Source organism: Colias croceus, chromosome 23 (assembly GCF_905220415.1).
Source record: "Colias croceus chromosome 23, ilColCroc2.1".
Lineage (NCBI taxonomy): Eukaryota > Metazoa > Arthropoda > Insecta > Lepidoptera > Pieridae > Colias > Colias croceus.
In genome coordinates this window covers 4,422,192-4,439,522 of record NC_059559.1, presented here as the reverse complement: position 1 = coordinate 4,439,522, position 17,331 = coordinate 4,422,192, and the positions used below count along the sequence as shown (strand labels likewise).

At 34.9% G+C, this 17,331-nt stretch overlaps 3 protein-coding genes across 3 annotated transcripts; 2 read left to right on the top strand and 1 right to left on the bottom strand.

Annotated features, from left to right (window-relative positions):
- The first annotated feature begins 3,371 nt into the window (after positions 1-3,371).
- LOC123702487 (ensconsin-like) lies at positions 3,372-6,061 on the top strand. The gene is made up of 5 exons (XM_045650264.1): positions 3,372-3,390; positions 3,488-3,548; positions 3,656-3,788; positions 5,147-5,231; positions 5,481-6,061. Exons 2-5 carry the CDS (start codon positions 3,490-3,492, stop codon positions 5,963-5,965), a joined length of 762 nt encoding a protein of 253 aa, XP_045506220.1. The 5' UTR covers positions 3,372-3,390; positions 3,488-3,489; the 3' UTR covers positions 5,966-6,061.
- Positions 6,062-6,528: 467 nt separating this feature from the next.
- On the bottom strand, positions 6,529-9,063 carry LOC123702485 (putative nuclease HARBI1). The gene is made up of 5 exons (XM_045650262.1): positions 8,572-9,063; positions 8,240-8,430; positions 7,687-7,819; positions 7,416-7,557; positions 6,529-7,320 (listed from the first exon to the last, which is right to left on the bottom strand). The coding sequence occupies exons 1-5, from the start codon at positions 8,794-8,796 to the stop codon at positions 6,932-6,934; spliced, it is 1,080 nt and encodes a 359-aa protein (XP_045506218.1). The 5' UTR covers positions 8,797-9,063; the 3' UTR covers positions 6,529-6,931.
- A 4,395-nt stretch (positions 9,064-13,458) lies between these two features.
- On the top strand, positions 13,459-16,939 carry LOC123702488 (piggyBac transposable element-derived protein 3-like). The gene is made up of 2 exons (XM_045650265.1): positions 13,459-15,207; positions 15,621-16,939. Exons 1-2 carry the CDS (start codon positions 14,516-14,518, stop codon positions 15,637-15,639), a joined length of 711 nt encoding a protein of 236 aa, XP_045506221.1. The 5' UTR covers positions 13,459-14,515; the 3' UTR covers positions 15,640-16,939.
- Positions 16,940-17,331: the final 392 nt, after the last annotated feature.

Genomic DNA, 17,331 nt, shown 5'->3' with positions numbered 1-17,331 from the left:
AAAACAAAATATATATATTCAGGGTGTAATCGTTAAGTTTGCACAGGTGATTATTCCGTAACTATTGCAGGTATCAAAAAACTTTAAACTGATATCGATATGATACTTTACCTAATGAGTAAAATAACAATGATAACTTTTTTAAATATAACGAGAAATATCTAAAATCTAACTAATTTTAACCCATACATTTTATTTCCCGTAACGTATAATATATTACGTTCCCTCTGCTAGGACATGGCCTCCTATGAGGTTACAGGCCGCATCCACCACACTGGCCAAGTGCAGGTTTAAAATGAATGTTGCATATCTTCACTTTTTCAAAACAGGATATTTTAAATCTAATATTATATTATAAAGCGAAAGTTTGTATGGATGTATGGATGTTTATTACTCTTTCACGTAAAAACTACTGAACCGATTACAATGAAGTTTAGCACACATATAGAGGGTAACTTGGATTAACACATAGGATAGTTTTTATCCCGGAAATCCCACGGGAACGGGAACTATGCGGGTTTTCCTTTGCAAACGCGGGCGAAGCCGCGGGCGGAAATATTGTTCTACTATATTTAACTATTTAGCCATGTATTACGTTACGCTAGATTGGACGGAAACCTGTAAAGAGAAAAGAAGATTATTTGCAAAATATAAAAAAAAAAATGTCATTTAGATACAGATAACAGATAACGTATGAAACGTGGGTTTACACTTGTTATTTAGACGTGTTGCAAATAAATCGTTTTGTGGTAAAGGAAATATGTCTTTAATTCTTTGAAAACCTGTGCAAGATAACTCCCATTCTATATCAGGATGAGCGTCTAGAGTCTCTATCGGTAAGACGTTATCTTTCGACTTAATATGCGAAGCAAAAATATGAATTCTCTTGGCTTCACACCATTGCCATATATCTTTAGTAATTTTATTTAAATGAGGGTATTGGACACCTCCCATTCTATTAATATAAATCACAGCAGTGGTATTGTCAATTCGAAGTAATATTTGACAGTCACGGTGATGTTTTGAAAAAAATTTTAGCCCAAAATAAGCAGCTAAAAGTTCAAGTCGATTAATATGTAAAGATTTTTCAGCGTCAGACCATCGACCACACGCTGTTTCCCCGTTGCACGCTGCGCCCCATCCCGTAGTTGAGGCGTCAGTATATATTTCTAAGACACAATTTTCATCCCTAATCCAATCTACTGAATGATCAATGGTATTTAACCACCAATTTATATCCGGCAACAATGAAATTGGTAAAGTCATGTATCGCTCATAATCGTTGTTACCTAGTAAATTAAGATATTTGCAACGTTCTAGTTGTTTGGTATACAGCCAACCATATTCTATAGCCGGACATGCGGATACTAATTTAAATAATTATTGGGCAAATATTCGGATTTTAAAACGTTTTAATGTTTTAATTTTTTGCAACAAAAACTTTATCTTGAATCTTTTGTCATGGGGTAAACTTAACTGCCATTTGTGGGTATCTATAATATAACCTAAATATTTGCAAGACATAGAGGGTATTTTTACACTTTTCTCTACATTAATGATAAAACCCAAGGATTTTAATAACATTTGAGTGATTTCAATATTTTGAATACATTCTTTATAAGAAAAACCGGTTAAAAAAATATCGTCGAGATAAATAGATGACAAATAACCACAAGACCGTAATAATTTTATGACAGGCTTCATTATTTTTTTAAATATGTATGGTGCAGTACATATACCGAACGTTAATACGTTCAATTCATACAATTTATTTTATTTGAAATCTAAGGTATTTTTGTGAATCTGGGTGAATATTTATCAAAAAATAATCATCTTTAAGTTCAAAAGTTGCTATGTAGCAATCTTTAGAAATCAATTTAAGAGCAGTGCGAATATAAACCAAGTGATAAATCAAGGAGGAGCTGTAATCTGCTTGAGCCCTCTAGCAGGACAGGTCTCCAAGTATGCAAGAGAGAGGTCGGAAGTAAGATCCCTGATGGAGAAGGACAACATCCCAGATAATGACATCGTTTATTTACATCTAGTAAAACCAAACTTTCAATGTTTCAAGTCCTCTGATTACCCTGATCTAGTCAAGACAGCTCAAATACTGGACAAAATAGACAACCCAGGGAATCAGACCCTAGAGAATTACAAGGCCAAAATTCAAGGGGCAACCTGTGATGAGGTGCAAATTAGACAATTCCTTAGAGTTCAAAAGAATACGAGAGGTTTCACCATTGACGACCACTCGAAAGAACAGATAAGTGGACTGTTAGGGGCTTCAACGGAAGCAATTTATGAGGAGGCGAGACGAATTGTGAGCATCATCCAAAAGAAGAACATGTCAGAAGATTAGCACACCCGGAGCAAGACTAACAAATCGTATAGAAAAAAAAAAAAAAAAAAATATTACAGAGATTGTATTTTAAGGTTCCAGACCACTATTTAGGAAGAAGAATCTTACCCAAGTTACTGTATGTTCAAGTAGCGAGGACTAATTTATTAGCCAAATCCCCTCTTTTTTGTGCATGCCGTACAGTTAATGAAGTACACAATAAAATAGATGTGTTCTCTTGTACTTTGAGTGATTTTTCAAAGGTGCTCTTATATATTCTATGTTATCGGGAATGTTAATTGTATTAAGATTATAATTGTTAAGTAGTACTTATTTTTAATGTTAATGATGTTGATGTTTGATAGATGAGATTTGTTTTTGTTAATTTATAAAAGAACACTGTCGAATTAGGTTAGAATCCTGTAATGATAGTAAGTTTTATGTGATGTAAATAAATAAATAAAATAAATAAATAAAAATCCTCGAGTTTAAAATGTTGTGTGTCTATATATTTATTTAATGTTTTCAAATTAAGAATAAATCGCATTTTACCGTTCGGTTTCGGTATTAAAAAGACAGGAGAGATATATTGATCCTGACAGGGTTGGCATTCAGAAATCGCACCCATTTCTAATAAATTTTTAAGAATCTCAATCAAATGTATGATTTCAGTTTCTGAACATTTGGTTTGCATGGGAATGCATGATTGATAAACAGCCCCCCTAGCCAAGTGGCATACGATTCATAGCGTTTCTCTTTCTACAAACGTTGACGCCTTATCGAATACGATAAACGACAGGTAGCCAAGTGGATTAGAACTTGGCGAACGCTTATTCTATTGGATCGTACGCTAATGTCTATGGCTTCGAATTCTAACGTCAGTCAGCGTACGTCAAACTGTCAACTGTCATTCAGTTTGACATTAGTAATGTTGAAAAATATTCAAATTAAACTGCCGAATTCCGAAAACGGAAAAAGTAAAAAGTCAAAAAATTTTTGAAGTGAACTAAAAAATACAGGTTGTGCTTTAAATTATAAAAATACAAATAGAGGTAAGTTAATTTTGCATTTGCAATGAGGCATAAAAAGATATAATGCCTTCAAGGTTTAAATTTAATTTATTTATGTGTACTTATTTTTCTAGTTTAGAAATGGAGAGACTGCGCGCCAGCCAGGAGCAATTTTCTGCTCTTATAGAATTCATGGAAAGGTACTATTAAAAAAATACAGTTTTGATTCCAAACTTGCTTCAATATTTTTATAATAAACAATGAAATCATTAATACCAAGTGCTTCATTGGTGTGTGTTACCCATAGGTATGGTGACCTCTCTCGACCACAGCGGGGACCTCAGGGTCGACTAAAAGCCGACCAAATGTGGGCAAGGCTCACATTATTACTTAATTCAGTTGGTGGTGGGGTTCACAAATCACAAGAGAAGTGGAAGAAAGTAAGTTTGAACTTGCATCTTGTTAACCTAGCTGTATATTTCAAACTCTCAATTGTTTTGCTATTAACTTGCTTCTTGTTAACCTAATTGTACATTGCAAACTCTCAATTGTTTTGCTATTTACTTGCATTTTGTTAACCTAAGTGTATATTGCAAACTCTCAATTGTTTTGCTATTTACTTGCATCTTGTTAACCTAAGTGTATATTGCAAACTCTCAATTGTTTTGCTATTTACTTGCATCTTGTTAACCTAAGTGTATATTGCAAACTCTCAATTGTTTTGCTATTTACTTGCATCTTGTTAACCTAAGTGTATATTGCAAACTCTCAATTGTTTTGCTATTTACTTGCATCTTGTTAACATAGCTGTATATTTTAATTTATTCATTTATTTTGCTATTGCCCTTTTCATGCACCGCTTTAACTCACAACATGTAAACCTAATGGTCTGGGCAGATTGGAAGACTAAAACAAAAAAAAAAGAAAATGTTGATTTCCAACCACACAAATGGTACTGGTGGTGGTCCAAGCAGCAGGCTGTCTCTAACAGTTTTGGAAGACCGAGTCTGTGCCATACTGGGAGAGACTGCTGTTCTTGGTCAAGCTGGCATACAAGAGCATGGCTTTAATGTTAGTACTATTATATTATAGCAACTTTACGTATCACACCAATTCCTCTGTAACTTGCATGGCCAATAATAGTATTTATTTATTTATTTATTTTATTTTATTCTTTATTGTACATAATATACCACCATAAATAAGATAAACTATAATTAAATACAATGAAAACACACGGCAAATACGTACTAAAAGGCGGCCTTATTGCTCAAAAGCAATCTCAAAGTATTTATATTTATTTTGAAAGAGATTACATATAAGCCTCTTTCAACTTGTGTAAAATGAATTATATTAAATAAATAAAACAAATAAACAGCTTGAAAATCTATACTAATATAATAAAGCTGAAGAGTTTGTTTGTTTGATTGAACACGCTAATCTCGGGAAATACTGGTCCGATTTGAAAATTTCTTTCGATTTTAGATAGCCCACTTATCGAGGAAGGTTATAGGCTATATATCATCTCGCTAAGACCAACAGGAGCAGAGCACTGCAGGTAAAACTACGGAGCACAGCTAGTGTTTGAAAATGTAATTCCATCACAATATAATTAATAGATATTTAATGTTGATGAGAACATTAAATATTTTTTAATTATATTTTATTCTTTATAAATCTATATCAATTATACAAAATACTTAGCTAACAATTCCTAATCGTAACATTTGTAAGTGTTAAGAGTATATGATAAAAGTTATAAATAACTAATATATTGATTAAAATAAATATTTTCCAGGCGCCACCAGTACCAAGGGAAGAACCCATTCCTGAAGATGTGGAAATTGAAATTCCTGTAGGCTTAGAGAATTTTAATTATAATAGCAAGTTTTATTAAACTCTATTTACTTATTAAATTAGCCTTCTTTTAGGAGCTGTTTTCAATCGTCATAATATAGTTTAATCGATAATAATTGAACATAATTCATTAAATGACTTGAATAAATTAGTCTTTGCTTGTATCCTAGAGAATATTATTCAACAGATGGAATGGATGAACATTTCTAATTTATAATATAAGTGGAAGTCAGAATTATATTTGCCTCCTTAACATTATTTTCATTACTCGACAGCAAGTGTTCCAACATTGCCAGCATCACCGCTACTGCTAGACCCACAGCCCTCACCACCACCACCACCAGTACGTCCGCCGCCCCCTCTACCGCGTTCTCCTCCGCGTCCCACTGGTCGACGGTCATCGGCGTCACCGCGATCTGCGACTGCCTCGCCGCGACATGGGATGCAGAGAGCTCGCAGGAATCGCGGCTTAACGCCATTTGAACGGGCCGCTACAGAATTTGTGGCGGTTGAACAACGACGCCTTGCACTGGAGGAGACGCGAGAGAAGCTTTTCCATGAGCGAGAAAGGGAAAGGGAAAAGCTTCTCCATGAACGTGAGAGGGAGCGTGAGGAACTTCTCCACCAAAGAGAAATGGAGCGACTGCGGCTGGAGTCGCTAAAGGTTGAGGCAAATCGCGAGCAAACTAGGGTGATGCAGCAAATAGCTGTTATCGGGCAAAGGTTGCTCGAGATATTGCCTCAAGGGCCCGCATCTTAATTTTTTTTTTCATAGGGTTTTAAGTGTATTATTTAGTGCCTTTCTTTTTATTTTTTTTAAGTGCTTGTTTTAGATTTTAATATTTTAATTTAATAGTTTAAGTACAGTATTTTCTGTCCTCCGTCTTTAGTTGTTTTACTTTTTACACGCTTTTTATTAGCTTCACCTGTATGTTTGAATGTTTGTTTGTAACCGACTTCTTTGGGCGCGATTTTGACCCACTTTAAACGGCCAGATTTCGTTCAAACTTTGTAGATTTATTGAGGACCGATGACAATACACTAATTTGATAAAATTATTCCATTTTTCAATTTGCAAAAAGCGTGTTTTTTAGTTTTTTTAAACTATTATTATATATATCTTTAAATTTAATAGGATTTATAATATGTACTTAATTTATTTTAAGTGTTTGTTTTAGATTTGAATATTTTAATTTAATAGTTTAAGTACAGTATTTTCTGTCCTCTGTCTTTAGTTGTTTTACTTTTTAATCTTTAAATTTTATAGGATTTATATGTACTTAATTTGTTTTAGTTTTAAGAATATTAAATAAAACATATATATACATAATAATAGTATATTTTATTACTTAATTAGTTAAGTAGTTTATACCACCATTAATTCAGTACACACTTTTTTAAATACTAACAAAAAATACAATAATAAAAATTAACAAACTTAAAAATATAAAAAACAGGTTGAGGCTGCAACAATGATCAATTTTTTCACCTATGACCTGCACTAAAATATGAGCAGTTATCAGAAACTTTAAAAGGATTAATATATACTGTAACTAATGCAGTTTCATTATTTAAATCTGTGTAGGTAAACAAAATAATGTTTTAGGAGCGAAAAAATATTATACAAAACTACTTGGTCAGGCATACTGAATTAGGTTTAAAAGTAATACACATTAAAACTACACACAACACACTTTAAAAAATACAAAAATACAAAAATAACCTACTAAACTAATCTATTAACTAAATTATTTAGCATTATTCTGCCACTCATCAGCTCATCTTGGTTGCTGGAAATGGGTCCAACCCCAACACTCGGTTCATCACCATCCTCTTGTTGCTCAGCCATATTATTAGGGGGAGGTAATTTAGCATCCAGTGCAATATTGTGCAGAACACAACATGCAATAGTTACCTCACTGGCAACACGAGGATGGTAATGGAGTGTACGATGCTTCAGCAAGCATCTCCAACGAGCCTTCAATAAACCAAAACATCGTTCAATACAATTGCGTGCCTGTAAATGGCGTGTAGTGTACACCTCTGCTCGAGAACCTGGTTCGGCATTTAAAATTGGTGTCATCAGCCACGCTCTCTGTGGGTATCCAGAATCACCTTAAACAAATAATGTAGTTAAAGAGCTTTATAAATTATAACTCCAATATTTTTATGATAAATATGTAGAAGTAGGTAGGAATTAAATGATTTACCTAATAGCCACGTCAATTCACCATTTTCGTGAAGTCCACGCATGTATGGTTCCACTTCACTGGATGACCATATGAAGGAATCATGCGTGGCTCCACCATATTTTGCATTGACATTGATAATCTTTAAATTATCATCACATATCTGAAAAAAAAAAATTTAAGTTATAAAAAATATTCTATTTGCAGTTGCTTTGTTATTTTGTTTTAATGAAACATGATTAAAAACAATGCTTACTAACTAATAATACATATGCAAAGAAAAATAGCTTACCATTTGCACATTTAAGGAATGGTATCCTTTTCTGTTAAAATAATTCTGTTCATCTATGTGGGGTTTTACAATTGATATGTGAGTGCAATCTATGCATCCAATTACCCCTGGCAATTGAAATTTCCTTTGAAATCTGTAATTAGGTACATTCACATTTTATAATCAAAGACAATTACCTACATATATTAAACATATAATACAATTGTTATAAAGACTTTCAAATGAATTTGTCATAATATTTTGTAAACCTTAAAACATTTAGAATTGAACAGAAACAAACATTTTGTGGTATAATAGAATTGTTTGTGACTACAATAGCAGCAACCTTCTTCAATGCAAAGGATTATGTTATTTATTAAAATTGTACAAAACATTGAAAGTTTTTTTTTTATGTCAGAGCAAGCAACTTAAGCATAAGAAATAAACACTTGCAACATAAGAAGTGTTGCAGGTGCTTTGCCGGCCTTTTATGGACAAATAAGCTCTTTTCTTGAAGGCCCCAATGTCGTAGTTGTACATTGAAAGTTATAAATAAATTAATAAAAACACTTACTCTTGTCGAATTCTTGTTCTTTCTTGGTGTGTTTGAGGGAAAACTATCCATTTTTTCACTATCCGAGGACTGTTGAGTGCCTCCACAACTTGCCTAATGCATCTACTTGTAGTGCGTTGTGGCAAATGTTGTGTGACACCCACAATTCTCTGATAGGATCCCGTTGCGAAGAAACTCAGAGCGCAAAGAACCTACGAATATAAGTAGAATTAGGATACGTAATATAGGTACCTAATAGATATGCACAACACATGCCTTTCATTGGGCATTTAAAATATCGGACATCACTAATAATAATTATAAACAATCGCAGTGAAGAAACTGTGGATTACCTTTACTTCCAAAGGAATTTCTTTAGTCCCCCGTATGTTTGTTTCGTTACGTAGGCTGCAGCAAAGCTCGCTAAAAGTTTTTTTACTTAACCTAAAACGCTCCTGAAACAATTGTTCCGGCATTTCATTGATTGTCTCTAAACTCCGTCTGGACGCATTTCTTTTTTGGCGCCTGAGCCAAAGTTCTTCATCGTGCGCAGCTTTTAAAAGTCTCAAAGCGTGCATTTTATGAAAACTAAAATTTTATAATCACTAAACACAACACGAAACTTCGACAGCTGATTATAAAATCGCCATTTTGTTTCGATTTCTACAAGATGTTAGCGTACGCTAGTTATCGAACGCCCATTGGCGTAGTCTCCTGTCAAAAGTGCCACTTGGCTAAGCATTTGTATGGCGCCTGTCGTATGACTTAACGTTTCGTCACGTTTCGTCTAATAGAATAGAAAAACATTGCCACTTGGCTACCAATTTTCGTTTCGTTACGCTCGGTCACGTGACGTATCTCCAGCTTATGTCAATCTCATACATTCGTTTATCTATTCTATCAAACGTTACGCTAATAGAAAGCCACTTGGCTAGGGGGGCAGGTCGATTAAAAGGGATATTGTATCCTCGTATCCAAGATAAAATAGACTGATCTGATGTTATCAAAGACCAACTATTATACAAAAGTGCTAGCCTTCCGGCATAGCTTACCGTGTTTAATATCGGCGAGAGGGCTTCGGCCGCTGCGTGTAGCTCTGCGACGAGTTCCCTCGAACCGGTGCGCTCTGTGCTGCAGGCTGCTGGTGGCGCGACCGAGGGCCCGGCGGCTGCCTGCGAGCCGGAGTCCTCGTTTTCCAGTTTAAAGGCTTGCCAGAAGTACTAGGTATTGGGTTAAGACTTAGGCGTCTTTGGAGCGTTTCAGCGTTTCAGCGTCAGGTTTCAGATCAGAGGAAGATTTTGATATAGCTTTAGCCGTCTTGACTGTTTCTAAAAGATTGCTTCCAAAAAGAAACTTATCAATTTTTGTAGTAGATAATTGTTCTTTCAATATAAATACCTACTTACCTTACTAATCTTGAAGACAAAGCGCGAATTTAATATTACTTTCCCACCAATTTAAATCTTTTAAAATGTTATTTGAAAGTCTTATAATTGAATCGTTATTATTGTAAGATTTTTTTAAGGGCGAGATACTTTTTTTTTCCCTTTCAAATTTATTTGTGTATAACCAACTATATTTGATTGCCGGGCATGCGGCTGTTAGTGTTGGTGAAAGGAGTTTATACAGGGTGTAATCGTTAAGTGTGCACAAGCGATTATTCCGAAACTATTGCAGATATAAAAAAAACTTTAAACTGATATCGAAAGTCCTTAACCTAATGAGTAAAATGGCCATAATAAGTTTTTAAAAATAAAACGAGTAATATCCAAAAATATTACATTAAACGCTCCCATACATAGACATCATCAGCTAGTCGGTAATAACCTCACACCTCATTCTTGAATTTTTTGACGTCTTTGACCGAGCAGTTCTCAGTGCAATTAGTTCTTAAGCCCTGTAGCATGATAGCCAAGCTCCTTCAGGTGTCTTATCAGGCTCAAAGTAGAATAATTGTCGAAAAAGAATTTTTTGCCACTGTTAGGCCGAAGTTTGCTCTATGTACCAAATGTACCAAAGCACAGAACAACGTTATGTAAAAAAATGCATATATCATGGCCATAAATATATTTAACGCCTAACCTAAATATAAGAGAGCTACCGTTAAATAGTTTTAAATTTAAACTCAAAAACTGGTTAATTGACAAATGCATTATAATTTAAATGAATTTTTTGATGCAAATAAGTAATAATTAATTAATTAATTTGATTTGATTCTGTCATCATCGTTAATAAAATGTTATTAACAAGCACTGTTAAATTTAGTTAATGTAAGCATTCGCATGCCAGCTGAGACTGGCGAATTGTGTAGAACATGTTCTTTCATAACACCAATGTATTACCACTCTTCTTGCGAATAAATTCAAGTAATTAGGCTGAGAACAATATCGCCTCCTCCAAAATCTTTTTTTCCGGTACTTGCACACATTGCCCAGTTTTTGAAACCAAACCTAATTGGCTTTCCACGGATGAACTGCCCCCCTAGCCAAGTGGCTTTCTGTTAGCGTAGCGTTCAACAGAATAGACTACGAATGTATGAGATTGACGCAAGCTATAGATAAACGATCTACAGCATACATTCGTAGTCTATTCTATTGAACGCTACGTTAACAGAAAGCCACTTGACTAGGGGGGCTGTTTGGCGTAGTGCTTTCCGAAATACGGGATCATACTTTCATCTACGCTATAGTGTGTTATATTCCGTAGTGTTTTTGAAATGATTCGATAGGCTTTCAATCATAGGACGCAATTTATGGAATCTATCTGTAGATTCACTGAGCTCGCTGTTGTCGTTCAAATGTACATGTTGAAGAATCAATTCAAACCGATTGCATCTAATGCTATCTTGTAGAATTGTAGGCACATTATCTTTGCAAAAATACAATCGTTTCTTGGCAAGATAACGTACTTAACCTGACAATAACATCGCTCCTAAAATAACGTAGATCTCGTCTTCCGTTGCCATCGTTTATTTTTTATTTTATTTTTTTTTGCAAAGCGTATAGATTTGTTTGTTTGTTTGACGATATACTTGATAAGATCATTGTGAAAAAATAATTTGAATTAGTCCAGCCATCTTTTACTTTCATCTAATGGTGGCTGTAAACGATATTCAGTACAAATAAAAGCGGGTTTGTCTTTTGTCCAATGTGTAGATATTTTCTTTTTAGTTGGGGGTGCAGACTTTGAAGAGTTGTTATGGGAAATGAAAGTAGAAAAGGGCTACTCGTCTTTAGTATCGCTATTTGATAAAGAATGATCATTCAACTATTGCCGCGTATTTGAACCAAGAGCTGTAGACCTTGATGGAGAACAAAAATTGCTATCATCTCGAAAACGTCGCAATTCGAAGTAAGCTTGCAGCAGTCGTCGTCCTAAGTGATTGAGGTTCGGTTAAAACTTGAGTATTTTCTTATAATATTGGAGTAACCATTCAGCTCTAATATTGTGTCTCTTTTGCGAAACTCTTTTTCAATTCAAAGAGAAAAGAGTGGCCCAGAACAGGAAATGTAATTTCAATGTTCTTAATATGCTGTGGGGCTTCTGACAGCTACTTAAATAAATAAATAAATTTTCTTTATTTCAGAACAATTTACAGTCCCATAATTTAAGAGTTATGTATATAATTATAATACGAAAAAAAAATAATTAACAAAAATAACCATTGATTATTACAGTGCTTATTACATTATATTACAATTGAAATCCAAGCTTTATATAAACTACTAGTAATCATTCTGTCAGCCAAACTGCGTACAATTTTATTTCTACACTTGTCAACTCTATCAACTCTGGACATAAATGTAGCAATTCAGTGTTTTTGGATGGCATTGAAGGAGTTAACTCTAAAATGTGTGTACTTAAGGCACATTCCTACTACTGTGGTATTTTTATTTTGACCAGCGCAGCCATCAGCCGTTAATTTTACAGTATCAATTTCATCCGGAAACGATGTTGAATTTAAACGATGATATATGACTGAGGATACCAAGTTAGAGTCTTTCGGAAATTTTTTGAAGAGCCTGCTACTGCTGTGAAATTGTAAAGATATAACTGCTCTGAATAATATGTGCTTTGATCGGGAATTTTAAGGAGTGGCATGTTCTTTTGACTGTCGAATGAAAATATGTGAACATTTGGGGATTCACCTTTTAAATAACTGAAAAACGCTTTTGCACTTTTTTTATGGACCTTGATCTTCTCTGTATTTTGTAAGCAAACTGAGCATACGTCTGTCCGAGGCGTGCCGAATCCCAAATTAAAATTAGTGTTGAAAACAGTCCTGAAGTAACTTCTTTGAACTCTTAGTTGCTCTTCTGCTTGGTCATTGTAAAATGTAACTAACTTGTTGATACTGAATTCAAGCAGCTAGCGCTACTTCCTCGACTGAACATTTCAGTGATGAGGCTCAGAACATTTCAGTTTTTTTTTATCAATTCATCTGCTTACTGCTGTTCTCTTTCCTAAATATTTGTGAGTTTTACGGTCTCCGCCTCGGTTATCTTCTGCCATAAGGCCTCCTTTCAATTTTTTTTTTAATTCTTACCTTTTGATATCAAGCATATTTAAGTATAATAATATATTTAAGTATATTTAAGAATGTTTTTGACAAAAAAAATTCTTCGACGAACGGCCTTAACCCTTCATTGCATCTTGATTTTTTTGGAAATTTCCATCAAGCCGTTCACAGGTAAAAAAAGCATAGAAATCGGTATGCCATGTTGACGTTTTTGCTCCTGGTAATTTCTTTAAGTATCTATGGATAAAATGGAACGTAAATATTTTGAGAAAAAAATAAACGTCAATGTCAAATGTCAATGTTATCTTGGTAACCTGCAAACGGTGATACATTTGTTGTACCGGTATAAACAAAATAATAATTTGTGGTATATAATAGACGGCAATCTTTGAAAAATTTCACAATGAGTAGAAATAAGGTGAGTTATTTATTATCTGTTAGTAATTGTAAAGAAAATATGGAAAATATATCCAAAATAAAGTTGATTTGGTATGACGTAAATTTACATCATTATGCAGTACCGTCATACCTGATGTACCTATGGAAAAATTTCAGTTCATAAAAGTTTACAGTTTATATGTTTTTTTGTTGTTGTTCTAGACTAACTTGGTAGACAAAGACATAGAACGATATCTAGCTCAGCTGGAAGATGGTTGGTTGTCAGAAGACGGACTGAAAGCTGACGGACTGAAAGAAGCTATCGTTTACAGCCACCACTCTGAGGATGAAGATCCATCAAATTTACAATATACTAGAGATGAACTTCTACATCTGTTAGCGGATGAAAATGACGATGAATATGATCACCAAGATAATGAAGAAGACCCTCCTCTTGTTGAAGAACCACAGGAAGAAGCAGAAAATCAAAATAATTCTCCTGGTGGTAATATTTTAGATTTCTTTTTGGATAAGAGGAAACTTGTCTGGAAGAAGAAGAATATGGAGTTTGATGAAGATAAAATTAGATTCTTAGGTAGCTCAGCTTTTCCTCCTGAAATAGCTAAACTAGAATCTCCTTACCAATGTTTTAAATATTTTTTTGATGATGATTTTATGAACAAAATTGTAGAAGAAACCAATTTATATTTGATGCAAAAAGATGCTAATAATAAAATAATATATACAGCATTAGATATCCAAAGGTTTTTTGGAATATTGCTGTTTATGTCAGTGCAAAGATTCCAAAATACCAGATTATATTGGCATCCTGCTTATGGTTATGGCCCTGTTTCATGTGTTATGCCAGTAAACAAGTTTGAAAGACTCAAACTTGGTTTACATTTTCATAACAATGATCTTCATAAGCCTGTTGGCCATGCAGAGCATGACCGATTATTTAAGATTCGTCCAGTTATTGAACACCTCAATAAAAGATTTTCTACACTACCTATGGCACAAAGGCTGTCTGTGGATGAGCAGATGTGTGCAACAAAGGTTGCACACTTTATTAAACAGTACCTGCCAAATAAACCCCACAAATGGGGTTTTAAATTTTATGTACTGTGTGATTTATCTGGTTTTGCACATACATTTGAATTATATGCTGGACAAGAAAATAAAGGGAGGTTGGAAGGAGAACCAGACATAGGAGCTACAGGGAATGTAGTTGTTCGTTTACTGAGGGGTGTTCCAAGGTATCAAAATTATATAGTGTACTTTGATAACTTTTATACATCTCTGCCTCTAATTTACTTTCTTGCCAAGCAAGGAATTCAGTGTGTTGGCACTGTCCAGCAAAATAGGATCCCTAACTCAAAATTGCCAGAAAAAAAGAGTTTATGAAGAAGGCAGTGCCAAGAGGCAGTCATGAAGAAAGAACATCAACATTTGATGGGATTGATATGGCTTGTGTCACCTGGAAGGACAACAAAATTGTAACTCTTTTATCAACTTATGTTGGTGCAGCACCAGTGTCTAGTGTCACTAGGTATGACAAGTCCAAAAAGGAAAAGGTAGAAATTAGTTGTCCAAAAATTGTCCAGGAATATAACAAACATATGGGGGGTGTGGACCTTATGGATAGTTTTTTAGGAAGGTTCCACATTCCCATCAGGTCAAAAAAGTGGTACTTGCGCATCTTCTTCCATCTCCTGGATTTGACAGTAATTAATTCTTGGATAGTGTACAAGAAAAATGCAGCAAGTAGAAATATACCAAATAAATATATACTTTCTATGGGTAATTTTCGCAATGAATTAGCCCATGTTTTGTGCACTATTGGAGCTGATACAGAAACAAAAAGAGGTCGTCCCAGTACCAGTTTATTAGAAACTGAAATCCAAGCAAAAAGGAAGAGGGGACCAGCACATGTGGCTCCACCAAAAGATATAAGAAGGGATGGAATAGATCACTGGCCAATAGTTGGTGGCTCACTGCGTTGTAAGTACCCACAATGTAAGGGATATTCTACAATAAGTTGCAGCAAGTGTGGTGTCAATCTTTGTTTAAATAAAAATAACAACTGCTTTGGGAATTACTAGGGATGTAACGATACCGATATCAAACAATTCGAAAAACCGCGCCCAATGAACGATGCGGGAAGCCGCCCGCGCGTGCGCACTTTGTTTTCTGAAAAAACTCTACCAATAGTAAACTTTTATTAGGTACTGATTGTATGTGTATTACTTAAAGTTGTACTGACTTTGTAAAATAATAATACTAAAAGAAATGGTTTTGTTGTTTTTTGATTTGGCATTTTTATTTAAAAGAATACGATTAACAGTTGAGTCTCTGTTAAATGTTGGTAACTTTTTATGCATAATTCACTATTTATTTTTCTACCAAGCCATCGATATCGGTATCGGTATCGGTATCGCCGATACATTACTACAAATATCGGTATTGGTATCGTATCGGTAAAATCATGTATCGTTACATCCCTAGGAATTACCATAAAAATTAATTTTTTTTTCATTATTATATTTTGTACTGGGCTCATTGATACTGATTGCATAATGATGTAAATATACATCATATGTTTTTAATTAAAAAATAAATACTTAGAAATGTCATATATTTTTTTTATTATTTTTTACATAACCTTGGGCTATAACTGGATGCTTATGATTTTTTTCACAAGAATATCTTAAATCATGCAATGAAGGGTTAAACGTAATATTTTGTGGTTAATTTTTTCCTTTGCGATTACCCTGTCTCGGGTGGCGCTTAGAAGTATATGATCCTTTAATGTGTTTCAATATAAAAGCATCTTGTGATCTGTTATCTTTGTTCTTATAATAACGAGAATGAAAGGCATTCAAATCACTCGTTGTGAGAGAGGGGCACTGATAATTTTTTTTTATGTGTACATGTAGGCTTTTCTGGTAATGGCACTTTAACTTCGAAAAAAATGCAGTATCTAATAGAAAAATAAACTTTTTCACGAGAAAAACACAACAAAAACTAAGCTGGCCGCCACAACCTTCATCCTCGCCGCAGTCGTGCTGTCGTGTTTTTAGTTTCAATTACGCACAAACTGTGTAAGAACAAGATGCCACTACAGCGCTCTCCTCCGCCGTCAACGACTATGACAAGAAAGTGGTCCAAGAATAAAAGTCAAGTCGATTCTGGTTCTAATATGAGCGTACTAGATTCTAAAATTGAAGAGGATTCTTTACAAAGCATTGCAAGTCCGGCAAATTCAATCCTAAATGATTTAGATGTTTCTTCATTGAATCAAACAAAAAAATATGATATCATGATAACTTAACTCTATGTGACAACCAATCTTTACGTTGGAGATATACAAAAAAACTTGCGCAAAGAAACCGACACTGATGCCTCTTCGGTGCCAAAAGCTACTGGACCAATCCACCCCACTAACGCTATAGGCGCTGGGCCCCCAGGCAAACCCAAGGGATCAAAGCCTGCGAATTTGGTGCGGGGCTCTGCTTCGGCCAAAGTGATGCGACCTCGGGCTTGTGTTGCCGACCTGCAGCTGGGGCCTCGTTAAAAACACGGCCATCCTAAGGGAAATCCCAAAAAGATGACCAGCTCGGCGTGCGCTTCTCCGCCGAGCTACACTGAAGCCTAAAGTGAACGAGTTGAGTAGCGTATCAAACCAAAACATACGAAAACTGACAGCGGAACGAGCTGATGCGTCAAAGTCGCGACCAGCCGGTGCACCGACGACCATGAACAGAGGGACCTCAGAATACCTGACGAGGCCGACGGAACTGGTCCAGGGCGGCCGTTAACCATAAGTATATGATTTAGCAGTGCTTACCCCAATGCAATGACTCCTAGAAATATTCAAATAATATTATTTCAAATAATAGAGTCCAAGCACGTCAACTGCCAACCGCCGCCGTCAATCAAGGAAAGATAAAGGTAATGTAAGAAAAAGACATTGAAATGAATGGATAGATAATAAGAGAAAATTTTTACGTAAAGAATATTTGTCGAGAAAAGGTAAAATACAACCAAGTAGAAAGATGGGCCCGCCATGTTGCTGCGGAAAGAAATGTTTCGATAAATTAAACGAATAAGCTAGAAAGAAGATTATCATTAATGGTCGCATAACCATCTAAGCTACGGAGGATCTAATCTACCGGCTTAGCCTGAGAGGAGCACCGCGCGGGGTGCAGGGGACGAA